The sequence below is a fragment of the Boleophthalmus pectinirostris genome, unplaced genomic scaffold (assembly GCF_026225935.1).
Source record: "Boleophthalmus pectinirostris isolate CB_2022bp ecotype Guang Dong unplaced genomic scaffold, ASM2622593v1 HiC_scaffold_15, whole genome shotgun sequence".
NCBI classification, from domain to species: domain Eukaryota; kingdom Metazoa; phylum Chordata; class Actinopteri; order Gobiiformes; family Gobiidae; genus Boleophthalmus; species Boleophthalmus pectinirostris.
This window is the reverse complement of record NW_026571070.1, coordinates 31,494,646-31,512,278: the sequence shown is the minus strand read 5'-3', so window position 1 is coordinate 31,512,278 and position 17,633 is coordinate 31,494,646. Positions and strand designations below refer to the sequence as shown.

General features: G+C 41.3%; 1 protein-coding gene across 1 annotated transcript in view; it reads left to right on the top strand.

The window, feature by feature from the left end:
* Positions 1 to 17,633, top strand: part of mpp7a (MAGUK p55 scaffold protein 7a) — a 386,727-nt gene that overhangs the window by 301,875 nt on the left and 67,219 nt on the right. The window contains exon 13 of the mRNA XM_020930757.2: positions 16,335 to 16,505. Within this exon, the coding sequence (XP_020786416.1) occupies positions 16,335 to 16,505 (171 nt within the window). The remainder of the gene's footprint in view (positions 1 to 16,334; positions 16,506 to 17,633) is intronic.

The window sequence follows — 17,633 nt, the reverse complement described above, 5'->3', positions numbered from 1 at the left end:
TTCGCTTCAGTGACTCGGAGTTCATTAACAATTTTCGTATGACGAGAAGAACGTTTGTGAACATTTGTGTCTTGTTGATAACGTGTAGGTGGATGAATGCGCTTTGGCTGTTCACACTGAAGTCACATGTCAAAAGATCAGATATGTATCGGTTTCAGGAGCACAAATCCAAGTGTCCTGGGTCACATTTAAAAAAATCGGATCTGTGTCGTTCAGTCTGTCATTAAAAGATCAGATACAGGTCACATAGGGGCCAAAAAATCAGATTTGGGTCACTTCAGGCTGCAGTCTGAACGTAGCCTTACTTTTGTCCAGTCGACAGATTTTTCTCCTCGCCACATTCTCATTATGTTGAACCTGATCGTTTGTGTCAGTGATTAGGCCCAATACACAAGAAGAAAAGCACAAAGTCTGTAAACTCTATAACTCACTATACTGTAACGAAAAGCTGCATTTTAACAATATTCATTTTAGTTGCCCCTCAACTCCTGTTAAATATTATTGGTCTATAGAAAACCGTGACATAATCTGAAACCTGCTGTACAGTCTGTGCATAAATCTGCTCAGAACACGTAATGATACCATATTTAATACTACACATAAATGCAAATGTAACTACTCCTTTTAAAACCTTCAACACTTCTTTCTGCTCTGTTCTTGTCCTTAAAGCCTGACCTCCTCAACCACACCTCTCCCTCCTCCTCCTCCTCCTCTTCTTCCTCCTCCACTGCCCCTAACAATGTCCAGAACTGACAAACCACTGGCTATTTTTGACTGCGGCTGAAACAGAACCAAGTTGAAATGAGAGAAGAAAAAGCTAATATATGAAAACCTTCGTATATGACTCTCTCTTTCTCTCTCTCTGTGCCTGAATGTTGGATGTGGCGGTCTGCTTTAGCGTGGCCCGAGAGCCCATTGAGTTGCGCGGAGGCTCTCGCATGTTGTCCTTCATATTGGGTTTGTTTTCCTCCATGCTTCTCTTCAGTGATGCAACGTCTGCCTCGCGCCGCTGCCAGGAGCTAACCTTCACTGGACTTGTACTCGGGCCCAGAGATCAGCTTCGAGCCAAACCATATTTACAACTTAATACGAGGAGTCCAGATTTGACGGTTTGTGCGGGGGGATACAAATCACACGTGTCACGCTACGAAGGGGCTACGTATTTGTTTGCGGAGTTCTGAAGTCACCGGTGTAGCCTTAGATCAACAACTATATGACCGTAAATAATCGTATGAAGGGACCGTAAATCAAATTGTTTTATTTGTGGGTATAAACGGATTAGATATAGTCGTTCTGCCATTTGCATAAAATACGGTTTCCATTTAAATCATAGTGAAAATGAAACAGTCCAAGTCTTCTCTCAGCACACATGGATTGCTTATAAAGTAATAGTTGAAGGAATAAAACAACAATAGAATGATTTCTGGCTCAGCGGATGGAGAATAAAATATAGGAACTACAAATTTCAGAAGTCTAAAGAGGTCTGAAGTTATTTTTGCCTCAAAGATATTGTTTGAAATAATGTTAATATTAGATCAGATAGTGTGTGTTACACTTCTATGGAGTATTAACTGCTAACACGACATATTTACATCATCATGTCAGCTTCTGTTGTTTGGAAAATGTTATATTCACCAAAAATAGCTTATTAACATAGATATTGGTGCTCTCTTTGTCGCTCCCCCTTCAGAGCACTGTCACAACACATTCAGCGTACGTCCTGCTAATGAAACGGCTGCACTGAAGGGTAGTGTATTGTTTTCTTTTCTTTTTTCTTAGTACTTTATTAGTCTGATTCAGGCGGCTCCTGGCGTGAGGCGTGCACGCTCCGGTACCTGCGGTGGCGGCGGACGAGGAGGAGGAGAGAGTGAGGCGGCGCCGGGCTCGCACATTTAAGGCCTCCTGCCGGAAATGAGTACAAAAAAGAACACAAAAACATAACTAACTTACAAAAACAAAACTAAGCAGAAATGCTACAAAAAATATAAACAATAAAAAGAAAACAGGGAAAAACCATAAAGTGCCCAAATGTAACAAGGAGGTTGGATGCAGGATTAAGTGTGTTGGCGGCAGCAGCTCAGTTGGTAGAGCGTTCGCCCACTGATCTGAAGGTTGGCGGTTTGAATCCAGCTCTCGACATAAACATCACAGGTGGAGCGGTCAGATCCACTGACCCACAGGTTGGCTGGTGTGATTCCAGCTCCCACAGATGAATGCTGCCGTTGTGTCCTTGGGCAAGACACTTAACCCACCTTGCCTTGGTTCCTTGTTGTAAAGCACTTTGAGTGCCTTGAAGGTGGAAAAGCGCTATAGAAAAATGTGACCATTTACTATTTACCATTTACCAACTCATTTCTGACCAAACACGGCGTTCTGCCTTTGTACGGCAGCACAAGGGGCACCCGGGACACATCTCCATGATCTTGTTGCTAGACTTGGCCAGGACTACCATCTCTGGAGGATTTTTGGGTTGGTTTGGGTTTTGGAGTCTTGGATACTGCTAACCATAAGGAGTGTTCAAATAAGGCCCGGGAGAGCTCGCAAGATCACTCCAACATGCATAAATGACATATAAAACCTCTTCAGGCATGTTTTGATGAAAGAACAACGTTGTAACATGCTTCAAAGCTCCACAAAGTTGATTTTGCATAACACAATCTAATAAATCACCTTGTCTCCACGCCATTGCTTTACCTAGAATGTTCTACGATGGAACATTAAACACATCTTGTTTTCACGACAACAAGCAGGTGATGCTACTGAGGCAAGTTATCTGTGGAAAGACGAGCCAAAGCAATTACCGCTGCTGTTTTCTGGGATTTAAACTTTATTGCAGTATAAATGAGTTCCTTTTCTTCTTCACATTCATTTACATTTTTAACTCAGGATCGCCTTAAAACACACAAAATGTAAAATCCCATTATAATCCCGAGAACGAAACGCAAACAAGAATCTCCAACTACGGTTACGGCTGAGATGAAGGCAGCTGGAATATGGATCATGTGTCACAACCAGTAACGTGCAACTGATGGAAAAACGAACCGAGCCGGGACAGAAAACGCTCCAGGCTTTCTCCAGACTAGAATTTGTCATCCACTGCATGCTCTGATGAAGATGAATATGTTTATGTAAGAATCTATGCCCCTGTATGTGGAATGTCCAATCTCTCAATCCGCTTTCTAGGCATTCCATCTATAGACTGTTCAGAATCTGGTCTTTGGCGTTATTTTCAAGCATCTCCTCCAGGCTGATGAGAGAACCAGGAAAGCCGGCACTTAGCTTCACAAATCCTGGCTCAGAACTTGGCAAGGCGATGGTAACTCCGAGGCCTTATGGGAGAGGAACGCCGTGTGTATTTAAGTGGCTTTTTCACCAGCGTATTAGGATTCAGGCATGTAGACGACGTTCCCTAGCCCGGGGCGCAGTGGGATGAGACGGAGAGGAAAAACAAGCGGACCTATCACAGCTCTGTTCCATGGTGTAAGCCTCTAACAACATGTTTGAGGAGCTCGTCTCAGCGCTGTGGAAAGTGAGCGGAGGACGGGGTCTGGAGAGATGGCACCGGGTTGTCCACTCTCCACTTCGCGTTTGGTTATGTCAACACGCCGTCCCCGCGTAAACGAGGACGGAATGCGAAGATGATTGATGGTTTAAGCGCAACCGAGCAATTAATCAAAAGATGGAGATCGTGAAGCCGTCGTGTTTAATCATCAGTGATATGGTTGGAGTTTTTGGAGCTTTTTGAGTTTCCTCCTCACACTTTCCTTGTCGTTTCTTTGTTGATTCAATGTGCAGCGCCCCAACAGGCAAGAAGGACTACATCTCTCTAGATCAGGCATGTTCAAACTATGGCCCGTGGGCCAAATGCGGCCCTCAGACAAATTTTTCTTGGCCCTCAAGCTTCCAGGAGAATTGGTCCAAATGACCTTGCATCAATGAAAAATGAACTTTTTACTGCAAGTTTTTTGAAAATCTACCTTGATAAAGCTGATGTTTAATATTTACTTTGTGGTTTTAAGGGTCTTAGCATGAATAAAGACTGATGGATCACTGTAACGTGTTAAACCTGCACATATTTTAATTTTCACTGTCCTGAGCACCAGTCTGCGGCCCTCGATCGGCCCTCTGCTTCATCTGTGTTTACATATGTGGCCCTTGATGGAAAAAGTTTGGACACCCCTGATCTAGATATTTTGTTCAACTAATAAAACTGTATTGTGAATGAAAACCACTCTAGCTAAGACTTATGGTGTTGCAGCGTCAGTCAACAATCAAACCGAGTCCACTTCAATATGTTCTGAACTCCCTTGTTATGGACCCAGGTCTTTGGCTTTAGCTTTTGTTTTGTTTTTTGTTAAACTTGTATGTGTGGCAGCAATTTCCAATCTTCCCAATGCAATCCATCCTGTGAATCCTGATTGGAGGACTGGTTGCCCACTCCTACCTGTTTTTTTTATTTTTTTTTTGCTGCTTGCTGGTTCCTGATTGGTGGGGGACCTCTACCTCTACACCTGGCCAGTCCCGCCTCACCTAAAGCCGCTTCCCCCCATTTAAGGAGATAGTTTGCGGGTGTTTGGGGCTGCTGGACTTTGTGGCCAGTCTGAGTGTGTTTCTGTCAAGTCCCTGCACTCGACTCAGTAAAAGAGGCACTAGTTTCGGATTCCGTGTGTTAATTTAATGTGTCTCTCGTTTTCTGAGACACTAATTGTCAGTACTGACTTTGTGTTTGTGTGTCAAGTCCTTTATTGTATAACAAATTTTCTCCCTTTGTTACTCTTTTGTTTAAAACCTTGTAAATTACCTTATCGATAGCTATTTTAGATCCCCCTTTTTGTTTAATTTACCTTGTACATTCCTGTTAATTAAATTCTTTAATTTACTGTATTTTGCGGCCTATTAGACGCACTCTTAAGCCTTTAACCGCATCAAAAAAATTAACGCGTACCCCGCAATCCAGAGCACCCCATACACGAATCCACTCAGGTGTCCCAGCACGACTTCAGTAAACTACAAAGCCGCACCACCTGCAGAACACACAAACACACACGGAGCAGACAGCGACCACACAGAGAAACACACCCACAGACACACTCATCACTCCACGCCGACGAGGAACGGAACGGAGGAACGAACCGAAAAAGCGAGTGCAATGTGCCACTTCTAGACACAACTGAACAACAACTGAGTCACTGTGAACACGCCGACAATCCGTTGGTCCCAGTACAGCACCCTCCCTACACACCACATACTGAACAAAGCCCAGAGTCACTGTGAACGATCAATTAACATAATCATGCATCATATAACAATGGTTTAACAAAACAAAAAACAAAAAAAACAAAACACAAAACAAACAAATTATGCAGTTAATGCATATAAATAAAATTATTCTGTAGACCGAAGGGGTTTAGCCTGAAGTTTAACACTTGTTTTGCCAAACCCTATTAGGAATAGATACAAGATGGCAGAACTATTTACAGAAAACAACAACAAAAAAATCCTCTTTTATGAGAGCAGGAAAGAAAAAGTCCTAAATGTTATAGAATACACTTACACAATACAGAACACAATCCATATATATGTTAATATATATGTTAATGTTCATACACACACACACACACACACTCTCTCTCTCCCTGTACATGTTAATTTTTATACCACTTTTTGCCACTCATCATATTTGTGGCAGCAGTGTGATTCTTTTACCACTTTTTGTCTGGTCACAGCTGAAGACCTCAAATCATAAAGTTTCAGCATGTTTGATATTTACAACTGTTGCTTGAGACCAACTTCACAACAGAGAATCACAGCAGACAGACCACACTAGACACCTGCTACTTAGTGACGCACTGAAACTGTAGAAATAACGCAGAGCATGGAGTTTGAGCAAACGTTTCTAGCTTGCAAACTTCACTAGACCAAAAATAGATTTGATATTTTTCTTGGCAATAGAAGAAAGTTCTCTGGTTTGCCGTTTCTGTCCATTATTATCGGAGTAGTCTGTTTGGTGTGTGTGTGTGTGGTTCGGTTTTCTCTGCACAGGTTGCTCTATATTTGTCTGTATTCGCTCACAGAATGGAAAGTGCCCTCCTCCTCCACATCTTCATCCTTCTAAGTGTTACAGTGTTTAACCACAGTCCCTAAAGCCCAACCTGAGGCTTTCCTAATCCTCCGCTGCCATCACCACTATATTCCACTGGAGTCATCTTCATCAGGCTTCAGAGGGAGGAGGGATGGACGTATTTAGAACACTGCATCCACAGCCACGATTTGTCATGATGAAAAGAGGTACATTCCATAAACAAGATTAGAATATATCTCACAAATATAACAAAAGACAAGTTCTATATTTTGTCTTTGTTCCAGTCTTACTCTCTGATATATGAACACACTTTTTAAGTTAAGACATGATTTTTTTGGACTGTGAATGAAGTCTACCAAGATGGAAAAAAAAAAAAAAAAGAATTATAGAGGCAACAGGTGAGCTATTATTTGTCCAGTCACAGTGTGTATTTTTAGAGGAGGATTATGTGTAAAAACCGGCTTGTCAGTATCGCAGACAGTTGTTTGTTTGTCATGGTGCAAATGTGTGAATGACAAATGGACTAAGTGGGCAGAGTGATGAGAAACAATTTGATGGGACTAGGTAGTAGGGGTGTGCAAAAATATCAAAATATAAATATATCGTATCGTTTAATGTGATGATACAGTATTGATATCATGGGCTGCTGTATCGATATATCGCCAAGAGTATTTTTTGATTTATTGAGCATTGAGTGCTAGAGTTTGGTTGCCTATTTAGTGGAAGGAAATTCTTTTATGCGACACTTTTGACATTTTCACAGTTTTCATGATTAAAATGTTTGTGTTTCATTTGAACTTTGCACAACTTTTAGTACCACAACCGTGATTGAGCCATTAGCTTTTATTGAACTGTATCAAATCAATTTGAAATGTATCGTATCGAATCGAAAGAGCATTGTATCAAGATATGTATCGTATCGTGGCCTATGTATCGAGGTATATATCATATCGGCAACTTCTTAATGATACCCAGCCCTACTAGGTAGACAGTTGTTGGTCATTCAAGAGCGGGAGAAAATTCATAAATGCTTTATGTTCAAATGTGCAGGTACAGTGCAGGTCCCACAGTGGAATATAATATAATATAACATGCTGACTGCCACATTCCAAATGAGAGAGAAGCATGAGGGCGAAGTGGTTCAGTCCACATACCATTCATTATTTTGAATTTCATTTAAGGACGAAAAACAATAAAATGGGTAAACAGTTTATTTCATTTTTCCGTTTTAGTATCAAACATAAAAACTGATTTTGACCTCTGTTTCCAATAGTTAATTTAAAATTTATTTCAAATAACACCAACCAAAAACTGATATTGTGCCCATTTAAATTTTGATATTTTATTCTCTGGTTTATTTGCCCCTGAACTTGTGCTGCCTCGTGCGGTTGGATGCATCAGTGTGTATGTCATGGATTATAGTTCTATGTTGTATGTTGTATGTTATAGACCACGGCTGCCATCGAGATTCCTGCTAAATACAGAGTTCTTTGGAGCAGGAAAGACATGCGGAAATTTCCACCACACTGAAGAAAAAAGACGTGCTGAGAAACTCTCTAAAGATTTTGTGAAAAACACAACCTAAGACATAAAAGACTGGTTATGAATGCAGAGTTGGAAAGAGCTGTAATGGATTCAGTTTGTGAATAAGCGGCGATAAACTCTCCTTTGTTCAGTTGATACTGATTTCACAGACAGCGCTGAGCTGCAGAACTTCTGGGACAAATAAAGCAGTGAGAATAAAATATCAAAATTGAAATAGGCATCAAGACATGTTTTAGGCATGTTTTTTGATTGGTGTTATTTGAAATAAACTTTAAATTTGAAATTAGAAATAGAGGTCAAATCTGTTTTTGTTGTGACATTAAAACTGAATAATGAGATGACAAACTGTTTTTCCATTTTATTGTTTTTCATTCTTAATGGAATTTCAAAAGAACCAATGGTACAACGGTTCCTTCGAGCTCTTGCTGCAATTGACTTTTCTGTAAAATCTTCGTTCCTCTCTCATTAGATTTGCCATTTTGGTCTTAAAATGTTCATTTTAACCCACTGTACATGATGCTGATGTTTTTATGTCACTATTTTGTCCCTAAATGATATGAACATTAGTAAGAGACCAATCCAGTGCCTGTTTTCCCCTGGTCACTCCTGCTGGTGCTAGTAACTGGTTGATTGACAGTCACGTTGCTAAGTACGTGCCTCCTGCTAAACCAGCGGTGCGAGCGGGAGGGGGAGTGTACCTTCAACAGCCTCGCTCCTGATTGGCTCTTTGGTTTCATGCTGGAATTACCAAATATATAACCTCACTATAACTGCTATCCTCGCTGAACTTCATTTGGTTGCAGCTCTGTGGGTGACGTCACACTTCCTTTGTCCACTTCTATTATACAGTTGTAGTAGCTCGAGATGGACAAAACTGACCCACCGCCCTCTGCAAACACAAAAACCATACAGCAGTGGATTGGACGACCTCACTTCTTAACATTTGTCTTTGTCCACGCACTGTTTTAATGGGATATAAAATCTACATCTTCCTATCCGGTCAGGTCATGTGACTGCCCACGCGTGTCGTCTGCTCTTTCCGGTGGCCGCTCTGTTCCCAGGCATCTCCTCTTCCCCGCTCTCCTCTTCCTCGCTCCCCCGCTCTCCTCTGTGCTTTTATGGACCATCGTGTGTGCTGCGTTGTGTCTTTATGTTCTCTTTACGGCGCAGGTCACTCAGGATGTTAGTGGGCAGTTTATGCTTGTGTTTGCGCAGGCCCCAGAGTGCGGAGTTTCCGACATGCCTGCGCGGTACCGTCACTCCGGAGAGCGGGCGAGCATCAGCGCTGCTCGTTACAGAACATTTCACGTGTGTTGTGACAGCGTGTGCTTACGATGAGTTCAGCGCTCTCAAAAGTACAGCTAAACCATGTTCTCTGGCCTCTGTACTGCGCTGTGGTGTGCTCCAGGGAATTGGCAGTACAATTGGCCATTTTTATTTGTGTCTGAATGTCCAGTTGGTGAAAAAGTAGTGCACTCAAAATTCCCCACACTGCATCTCGAATAGTAGTGGCCATTTATGAATTTATGTGGGATCCAGCTTGAGAAAAACTCATGTGATTATTATTAGTACACAGACACTCGTGCGTCAGTCCAGTTCGATCAGTATTTGAGAGAAATCAAGTTTTATCCGAGTTTAGACTTCAGACTTTTCACCCAGACGTCAGAGTCACGTGAATGTAGTTTGCTCTGTGTCCGATTCTCTCCCTGAAGAGATTCGGACACAGTAGGGATGCAACGATATTCAATATAATATTAAATCGTTCAATACTGATGACACAATTTGATACATGTGTTCGGTTGATATACGTGTCTCTTCATGTGCACTGTGTTGTCATTTATTTTGGTCCAAAAGAGAAACAGTTATTGTGGCGTCCTCCTCAGATGCAACAGAAACCAGCTCCATAGGGACTTACAACTAAAATATTCTAAAAGAGGTGGGTTTTCTCTTTCAGTCACCTTTTATTTTATACTGATGGACCCAGGAATGACAAAGATTAACTTTTAAATACTAAGAATTACTTTTGGCTTTACATCGGCCTTAATCAAATGCGCTTGTACATGCATCAATATACACGCAATCTGTTTCTCAGACTCAGTCTCATAAGTTTTAGTCAGAAAACAGTCCGTTGAGACGTTTCTATGTAATATAATTTAGTTTGAGTGTTCAGAAAGAGAGAGCGCAGTGTCACAGACTGTAGCAAAGCAGTATGGGAGGAGCTACGTACTGTCTGTGCTGGAGGGGGCAGAGATTGATTAATTGATTGCATTTAATTGACCTCCATTAGCTATCAGGTATTCCTCCTGGAGATCTATGTATAATGTTTTGGGCTGAGCAGCAGCGACACAGGCGTGTGTGAGAGGAGAGGCAGACTCAGGAGGAAAGGAAATCATGAAATCATTATCAATTAAGGAAAAGTCTGATAGTGTAACTCCCCTACCTCTCTATATTAAGAGTCGACTGGCTATATGATAAAATATAAAACAGCCTGAGAAACTCTGTTCTTGTTTTCACTGAATAAAAACTCTGAGCTGTAAATCATTGAACCAAATAAATTAAAATACATTACATTAGTTATACTGTAATGTATTGAGTGTAGTGTACATGATGAAAATTACATGAGATTTTTTTCTCGTCTTAAAACATATCAAAATGGAATTGATATTGTGACCCGTGTATTGAGATACGTACCGAATCATGGGAAAACTGTAGCGTTGCATGCCTACTATATCGTCTGCTACATAGGCCTGTGTAGTGAGTGAGGGGTTAGAGGTTGTAGGGTGGACATTGGGACACGGCGTTAGTCAGTCCTTTCATCAGTTGTGTCAATCCAGTGTGTTCATTGAGTATTCAACAAGAGATCTCTCCAGTCACCTCTAATAATAATAATAACCAGGTCAGATAAAGGTAAAACATCAAACATTTCCCAACACCAAAATATTGTCAGGCACAGTAAGTTTTTCAGTCACAGTCACGTTTGAGTTTTTCAGACTTGGGTAAGGTTCAGTTTTGGGATGTACTTACGGGTCCGGTCAAGTGTTAACGGAGGGAAACAGGGTCAGATTTTTGACATTCAAATGTCTCTTATTCAGAAACTAGAGGGACTATTGAAACAAGTAAAGTATCAGAATGTAGGAAAGAGTTACACTCCAACAGGGTCAAGTTAAACCTGTGATATTCTTTCAAGTTGTTGACAAAAAGTTTAAAAAATCATGTCGGTAACGGAGGGAATGAAATATGCAGCACTTTTTGGGCAATAAATCCAAACAGTGATAACTCTTGTTTCTCACTTCCATATCCTTAACAAACTGGTTTGAATATTTGCTTCATATAGTTTTCTACCATATGGTACAAGATTAGGATGAAAAACCTCTTACTTTTTGAGTCATGAGATTTTTTATTAAGGTCATGGTAACGGAGGGAAAAGTAACGGAGGGAAAATTGTGCAAACAAGTAGAAGGTGCAGGATTTTACATCATTTGTCAGCTTTTTCTTCTGAATACTTTAATATTACTTCAAAATGAAAGGAAACGTTTCTATAAAATATGTCAGTCCTTCCGCAACTCCGTATGGGACTTTAGAACCAAAAATGGTACATAAAAAAGGTCAACAGTTTCATAAACTAGAGTACATATGTATCTGTTCAATACATTTTTATATCAGATGCATTAACTTGAATTTTTGGCCTTGCTGTTTGCTTCTGCTTGACCGGGCCCTTATCCAGCTTTTTCAGCTCTGATACTGATTCCAATACTACAGCTTTAAGTATGTTGATACCCGATATCAACCGATACCAGTGCAGAGACTGAAAATAGCATTTATTTCCTCACAAAACTATGACAAAACTGACAAATCTGATATTCCCTGAGTAACTACAGAACAACTTTGTATAAGTAAAAGTTCAAACATTATGAGACTTTCTGGGCCCAGTAAATCGTCTTATTACACCAATTTGAATTTCCAACCAGGATATCGACTGAACCAATATTTGGAAGCCAATAATCGTCCCAAGCAAATTTTTCAGTATCTGCACCGACATCCGATCCCAGAGCTGGATCAGCGCGTCCCTAATTCTGCTCTGCGTTTTGACACTGCGGCACCTGATATTCCCAGCGGTCTCGAAACCCGGCCGCAATTTCACCAAGATCACATTTGATACAACTAATGCTTTTAAATTACATACCGTTTGCTCATTTTTAACTGCGTAACATTTGTAGAAAGCAGTCTGGTGCCGTTGACCTCCATTTAAAAAAAAAAAAAAAAAAAAAGCCTCTGAAAGCACCTGCCGCATCTGTGAGTGGAAACAGCAGACCCAGAGGATGGATGACCCCGGCAGGATTAGTAATGCCCAATTAGCCCGTTCGCCTTGTGATAAACGAGCGGCCATATTGTCTTCCTGGTTTCCCTTGGACGTGCCCGCTCTGTTGACCGCGCCGATGCCATGTGGTCTGCGTTTGAAGTGTGTTTTCCACTGCGGAGGAGGTGAGGCGCTGAAGGACGACTGGCACGGAGACCCGAGGACCGCAAGTGGAACAAGCTCACGTCCGCGGTAACAGGATCCGCGGCGCGTGTGGATACGTGTGTGCCGAATCGCTCAGAGCCCTCTCCCCGTCGCGCCCGCATTCGTAACTCCTTCTGCCCATCAACGGATCGTGTTTGGAAAGGCGAGCCGAGGTAATCACCGCGGCGGAAAAATACGAAGGTACCGGAGTTTTGTCGGTGGAGTCATTTTGCCGTTCGCTTAATCCAGAGTGCCATCCAGGATCGCGTTTCGGGGGTTTCAGTACTTCATTTATTACTCATTAGGAAGGAAGGAAAAGAGTGTATAGTTTATCATTAAGTGTAATTAAAGCTGCTATGATTCGAGTTAAATGAGGAGACCGGTTATACTCAAAAAATCTTTAAAGGAACTGGACGGAAGATTTTGATTTAGATCGATTCTTTCTATAAACATGACCTAACTGTGTCCCAGAAACGAAGCAAACATGTTCAAATCAAACGCAGCTTTTACTGAACTTGAACTGACTTTTAATTAGTTTATTATTTTATTTTTAACGACCAAAACATTGGACATGATGGACAAGTTGTAAAAAAATCAAAGACGTAGAAGACTAGATCCATCGTCTTCACAAGGAAACCACGACGATTAACTACACACATGCTTTTCTTTAACATTATTAGAATTTTTTATTTTGATACAATCATAAATGATACACTTTTTTGCCTTTGTTAACATTATTAGTTTGTATGACCATAAATGAAAAAAAAGTCATTCTCATTTTGCTTATTTTGGTATGATCATCAGTATTGGGAGTAAAGCGTTATAAAAGTAATGATTTACTGTAATGCGTTGCTTTTTGTGATAATGCAGTAATGTAATAGCCTGATTCATCAGCCAGTTTTACTTCGTTTCACTTCGTACAAACCATCTGACCTCTCAGTCTTAGATTTTGTTCGCTCAATGTACTTTTTATAATTTAACCAATCGCTGCTATTTGGTCATGACGTATGTAATGCGCTGCTAACAGGGCTAAATGATATATTCAACTTTTCCCAAATCCCGTAGGAAGAAGGACAATACCGTTTTTCTACTTGATAAAATTCACCAAACATTCTCTTTGTTCCGGCTTTAAATCCTCGATCTCGGGAATTGTTGACAACACTGAATGTATGTCTCTTCGCTGATTGGCTGGTGCCGGAATTCGCACTTCCGGGGTTTTGCGAACCATCTAGTGTATTCTGATTCCTGACCTAGTCACTGGAGCCAGCCTGGCTACTAATGCAATTCATTACAGGGAAAAAAAAAAGGTAATATTTTACTCGGTACAAATGTCAGTAAACTGCATGTCAGTGCATTTGATTTTTTTCTTCATACAAATTCGCTAAAATCACCACGATCTCAGCAGCGGTGAAACGCCGTCATTGCAGTTCCAAATGTTGGGATGAGCTCAGAGGTGACCACAGGGGAAAGGACCGACGCAGAGCTCCAGGCTCCACAGGGCTAATCACAGCTCACGTCCAGTCGTGTTTTGCACACACCCTGCTGCACGAGCTCAGGGTTCTCTCAGGGGCGCTCCTAGATAGTTTGTTTGAGAAATGTGCTTTTCTCTTTATAATGTATATGTAGTATGTATATCATTATTGTTTTTCTCACAAACTTGAAATAAAAATGAATCAAATCATTATAGTTTTCTGTTTTGGTTCTCGAGATATTTATCCACTCAGAAAGAACATTCTCTTGTTTATGTTGCCATGTTCAATGCTGAAATCCAAAAATTCCTTACTGGCATATCGGGTCGTGCTTTCCCAGTGAGGAGGTGGTGCTTACAATTCATGAGGCGGCACGTGTCTTTCCTGTGGACCCAATTTTAAGTGATTTTTACCATCCTAAAAATGGAAACAGAACTATTTATTTTGCATTAGTTTTAAACAGTTTGCAGTGGTTCAAAGTTATTCCTCACTTACCTTATACATTCTGAACATTCTAATTATTCATCACGTTGAGTCCATAAGCACTTTTTGTGTGTGGAGTTTTTCCTGATTCTCGGACAAGAAAACACTTTATAATTAGATACAAACAGTACACAGTGGATTTCTTTTGACCTCAAAGAGCTGCTTATACAATATATCTGTACTTTGCTCAAATACTCAGGGGAAAAGATTGTCTCCGGGGCCAGAGTTAGTGATATAGACTCCACCTGCTGCTTTTGCTTATATGAATACCAAATGAGAGTATCTTATATAGTGGACTTGTTTTATGTATCAGCCCTGTGGACATGGCTCGGGCCTAAACCTGTAAATCTGAAGGAGCGCAGGAGAACCGCCCCCGCAGCTGTGAAAGTGATGGTCAATCTGGAAGCGCTGAGAAAAATTGGAAAGTTGTGCAGCCATGGAATTGTGATTTTATTTGACCACCAATATCGCATCTTGATTAAAAGTCGTAAAAGTGACGAAAGGTTTAGTGTGGACATTTCACAAAGCCTTTCCTCAGACTCGGAGTGAAATGTCACGGGGGAAGATGTGAGTAAGACGCTGGACAGTGTCAGTCTGTCACCTACAGCGAGGAGAGCTGTGCTGAAGCAGAGCAGCTCTTTGTGTTCCGAAGAAAGATTAGCCAGGAGGTTTGAACGCCGTAAATCTGTACGGCTGTGGGCCCTGTGTGTTGTTTAGAGATGCATGCCTTTAGTCATTTACTTGATTTATCGGTAAATTGTCTCTTACTTTTGCCTGGCAAGTCCAGACTGATATCTCTCTGTATTTTTATACAGATTAATATCAGTCTGGTCACCGCTCCCTCTGTTGCGTCTGGAGCCAGAATTGAACATGATCATGCAGTAAGATTAAGTAAGAAACAGTGGCTGTGGTTACATGCAATCAAAATCAGATTATTATCAGATATTTTGAGTTTTAAGACTATTAAAGTGAAATGTTAACAGCAAATCATCTGATTTCCTTCTGATTACTTGCATCTGATTGTGCAGGGTGTGAATGGAAACTCAGTGACACGTGAAAATAAAGGAGGTCAGTGCTCACCATCATTTTGAACAAAATTACATTTCTCTTTCCTCAAATGAACAGAGTTTAGTGTTTCGCTTCATTGATTCTGTGGAAATCTTTAATGTTTTTCAGTCCCCTATGATGTTTTTTTTTTCCCTTTTCTATTTTTTTGTAAGCAGCTATATTTGTTTCCGGGCTATTAGGCGCTCTGGATTATAAGACACACTGTCATAGAATGGTTTATTTTCGAACTTTTTTCACAAAAAAAAAAAAAAAATGCACTGGACTTTAAAGGAAACCCAACAGTGTGATGGGTGAGTGGTTTTGTTTGTTTGGTGCGTTCACAGTGACTCTGGGCTTTGTTCAGTTGTGGCGTGTAGGGAGGTGCTGTCTGGGACCAACAGATTGTCGGTGTGTTCACAGTGACTCAGTTGTTCAGTTGTGTCTAGAAGTGGCACATTGGACTCGCTTTTTCGGTTCGTTCCTCCGTTCTGTTCCTCGTCGGCGTGGAGTGATGAGTGTGTCTGTGGGTGTTTTTTGTTGCGCGGTCGCTGTCTGTTCTGTGTGTGTTTGTGTGTTCTGTGTGTGTTTGCGGCTTTGTAGTTTAGTGAAGTCATGCTGGGACACCTGAGTGGATTCCTGTATAGGGTGCTCTGGATTGCGGGGCGTGCTGTTATTTTTTGATGAGGTTAGAGGCTTAAGAGCGCGACTAATAGCCCAGAAAATACTGTACTTGATCCAGAAACAAATCAGGTTTGTTAACAATTTCATAATTAATGTAAGATTGATTCAGTGGGTTAGTGGTTTGATTGTATGCTCACCAAACCAAAGGTGTGATCCCAGCGTGTACAAGTGCATACTACTGTTGTTTCCTCGAGCAAGAGCTGTGTGAATGTGGTCTGTGTGTGATTGGTGGTCTCAGGGAGGCAGATTTGCTTATGCACGATTAAAATTTTTATTCATCGATAACGGCAAGGCAATATGACAATCCAAATGTTACTGTGATCTGATCCCTGTGACGATGTGCTCTTGTGGTGACACTTTCTCCCACCCACTCTATTTTTCAACCTCTATCAGGCTCTGAAGTGAATTGTAACACATGTAATCATATAGAAGTGTAATATATATCAGTGCACAATGACTTCTGTAACTGGCTTTGTTCAGACTCTCGTTCTGCCTGATTCTAACACGTTCTTGTGTGTGTGTGCAGCGGGCTTCAGGAGGAGCTTCCGTCTGAGCAGGAGAGACAAGAAGACCAACAAGTCTATGTACGAGTGCAAGAAGAGCGAGCTGTACGACACGGCCGACGTGCCCACCTACGAGGAGATGACGCAGTACCACAGGCAGCCCGGGGCCAAGCACAGACTGGTGGTGCTCGTGGGTAAGACCATGTCAGCTTCTGTACTGTGCTTCTGTTTCTGGCCAAGTTCCTCAGTCAACCTAGACTCCGAATTATGCAGAGATGGTATGTTCATTAGGAGTACGCAAAAGCCCGTCAGTCTGCAGGTCTGAAGCTCTATACAGGGTGTAAAAATAATTTGAAAGCCAGCAGCAGACTGTCTGTCAGCTCAAGATCCTGTTGCTGCACATCTTGTTTGTTCAAATAGTTTTGCTTGGAGTGGCAGCCTAAATGCAGTAAAGATGTCAGGTTTATAATGTTCAATTTATGATTTTCTATTGAGATCTGAGAATGGTTGCAGTCATAGATGGTGGTCCCTCTCTCTGTACCCGCTGCTGTTAGGCTTCAAATGTTCGTTTTCACCTGATCTACATTATCATTTCACTATTTTGTCTGTGAATCAACTTTTGAACATTATTAACAGACCGATCAGGTGTCATCTTTCCCTGAGGTCACTCCCGCTATCATTCGCAACAGGTTTGATGAACTTTTAACACCCTCGCTCCTGATTAACTCTCCCAAACATGGTCCCCGGTTACAGATTTGCCACTATAACTTCCTGCCTTGGAGCCACATGTTTACATGATTCCGCTTTAAAAAGACCATGTTAACACTTACCAACACTTACTAACCCTAATCCTAACACGAATGAAAATGATTATTCCAAATTAAATTTAATGCTGAAGTAAGTGGGTGGTTTATTCAGATTTTAAAGCCAAATTAATTTATTCATCAATTGTGTAAATGTTTATCCTTAAAAATAATTGCGGTCATTCAGCTCATGCTTGTTGGGTCGTCCTTCTGACGCGATCCGGACGATCCGGCTCCACCAGTCCTGGCTTCGGACTTTCATCCACGTCTCTTTGGATTTGTGAGCGGGATGCAGGAGTGGGCTGAGGTAGAGCAGCCTCACACTCACTTTGTCTTCTTCCTCCCTTCTCAAACACTCTTCCCTTCTCCTCCTCAGCGTTTGCAACAGGTTTGATCAACTTCAACACCTTTGCTCCTGATGAACTCTTCCAAACATGATCCACGGTTACAGATTAGCCACTATAACTTGCTGCCTTGAGTTGCCACGTTTACATGAGAGTTTCAATCTTGAATAAACAT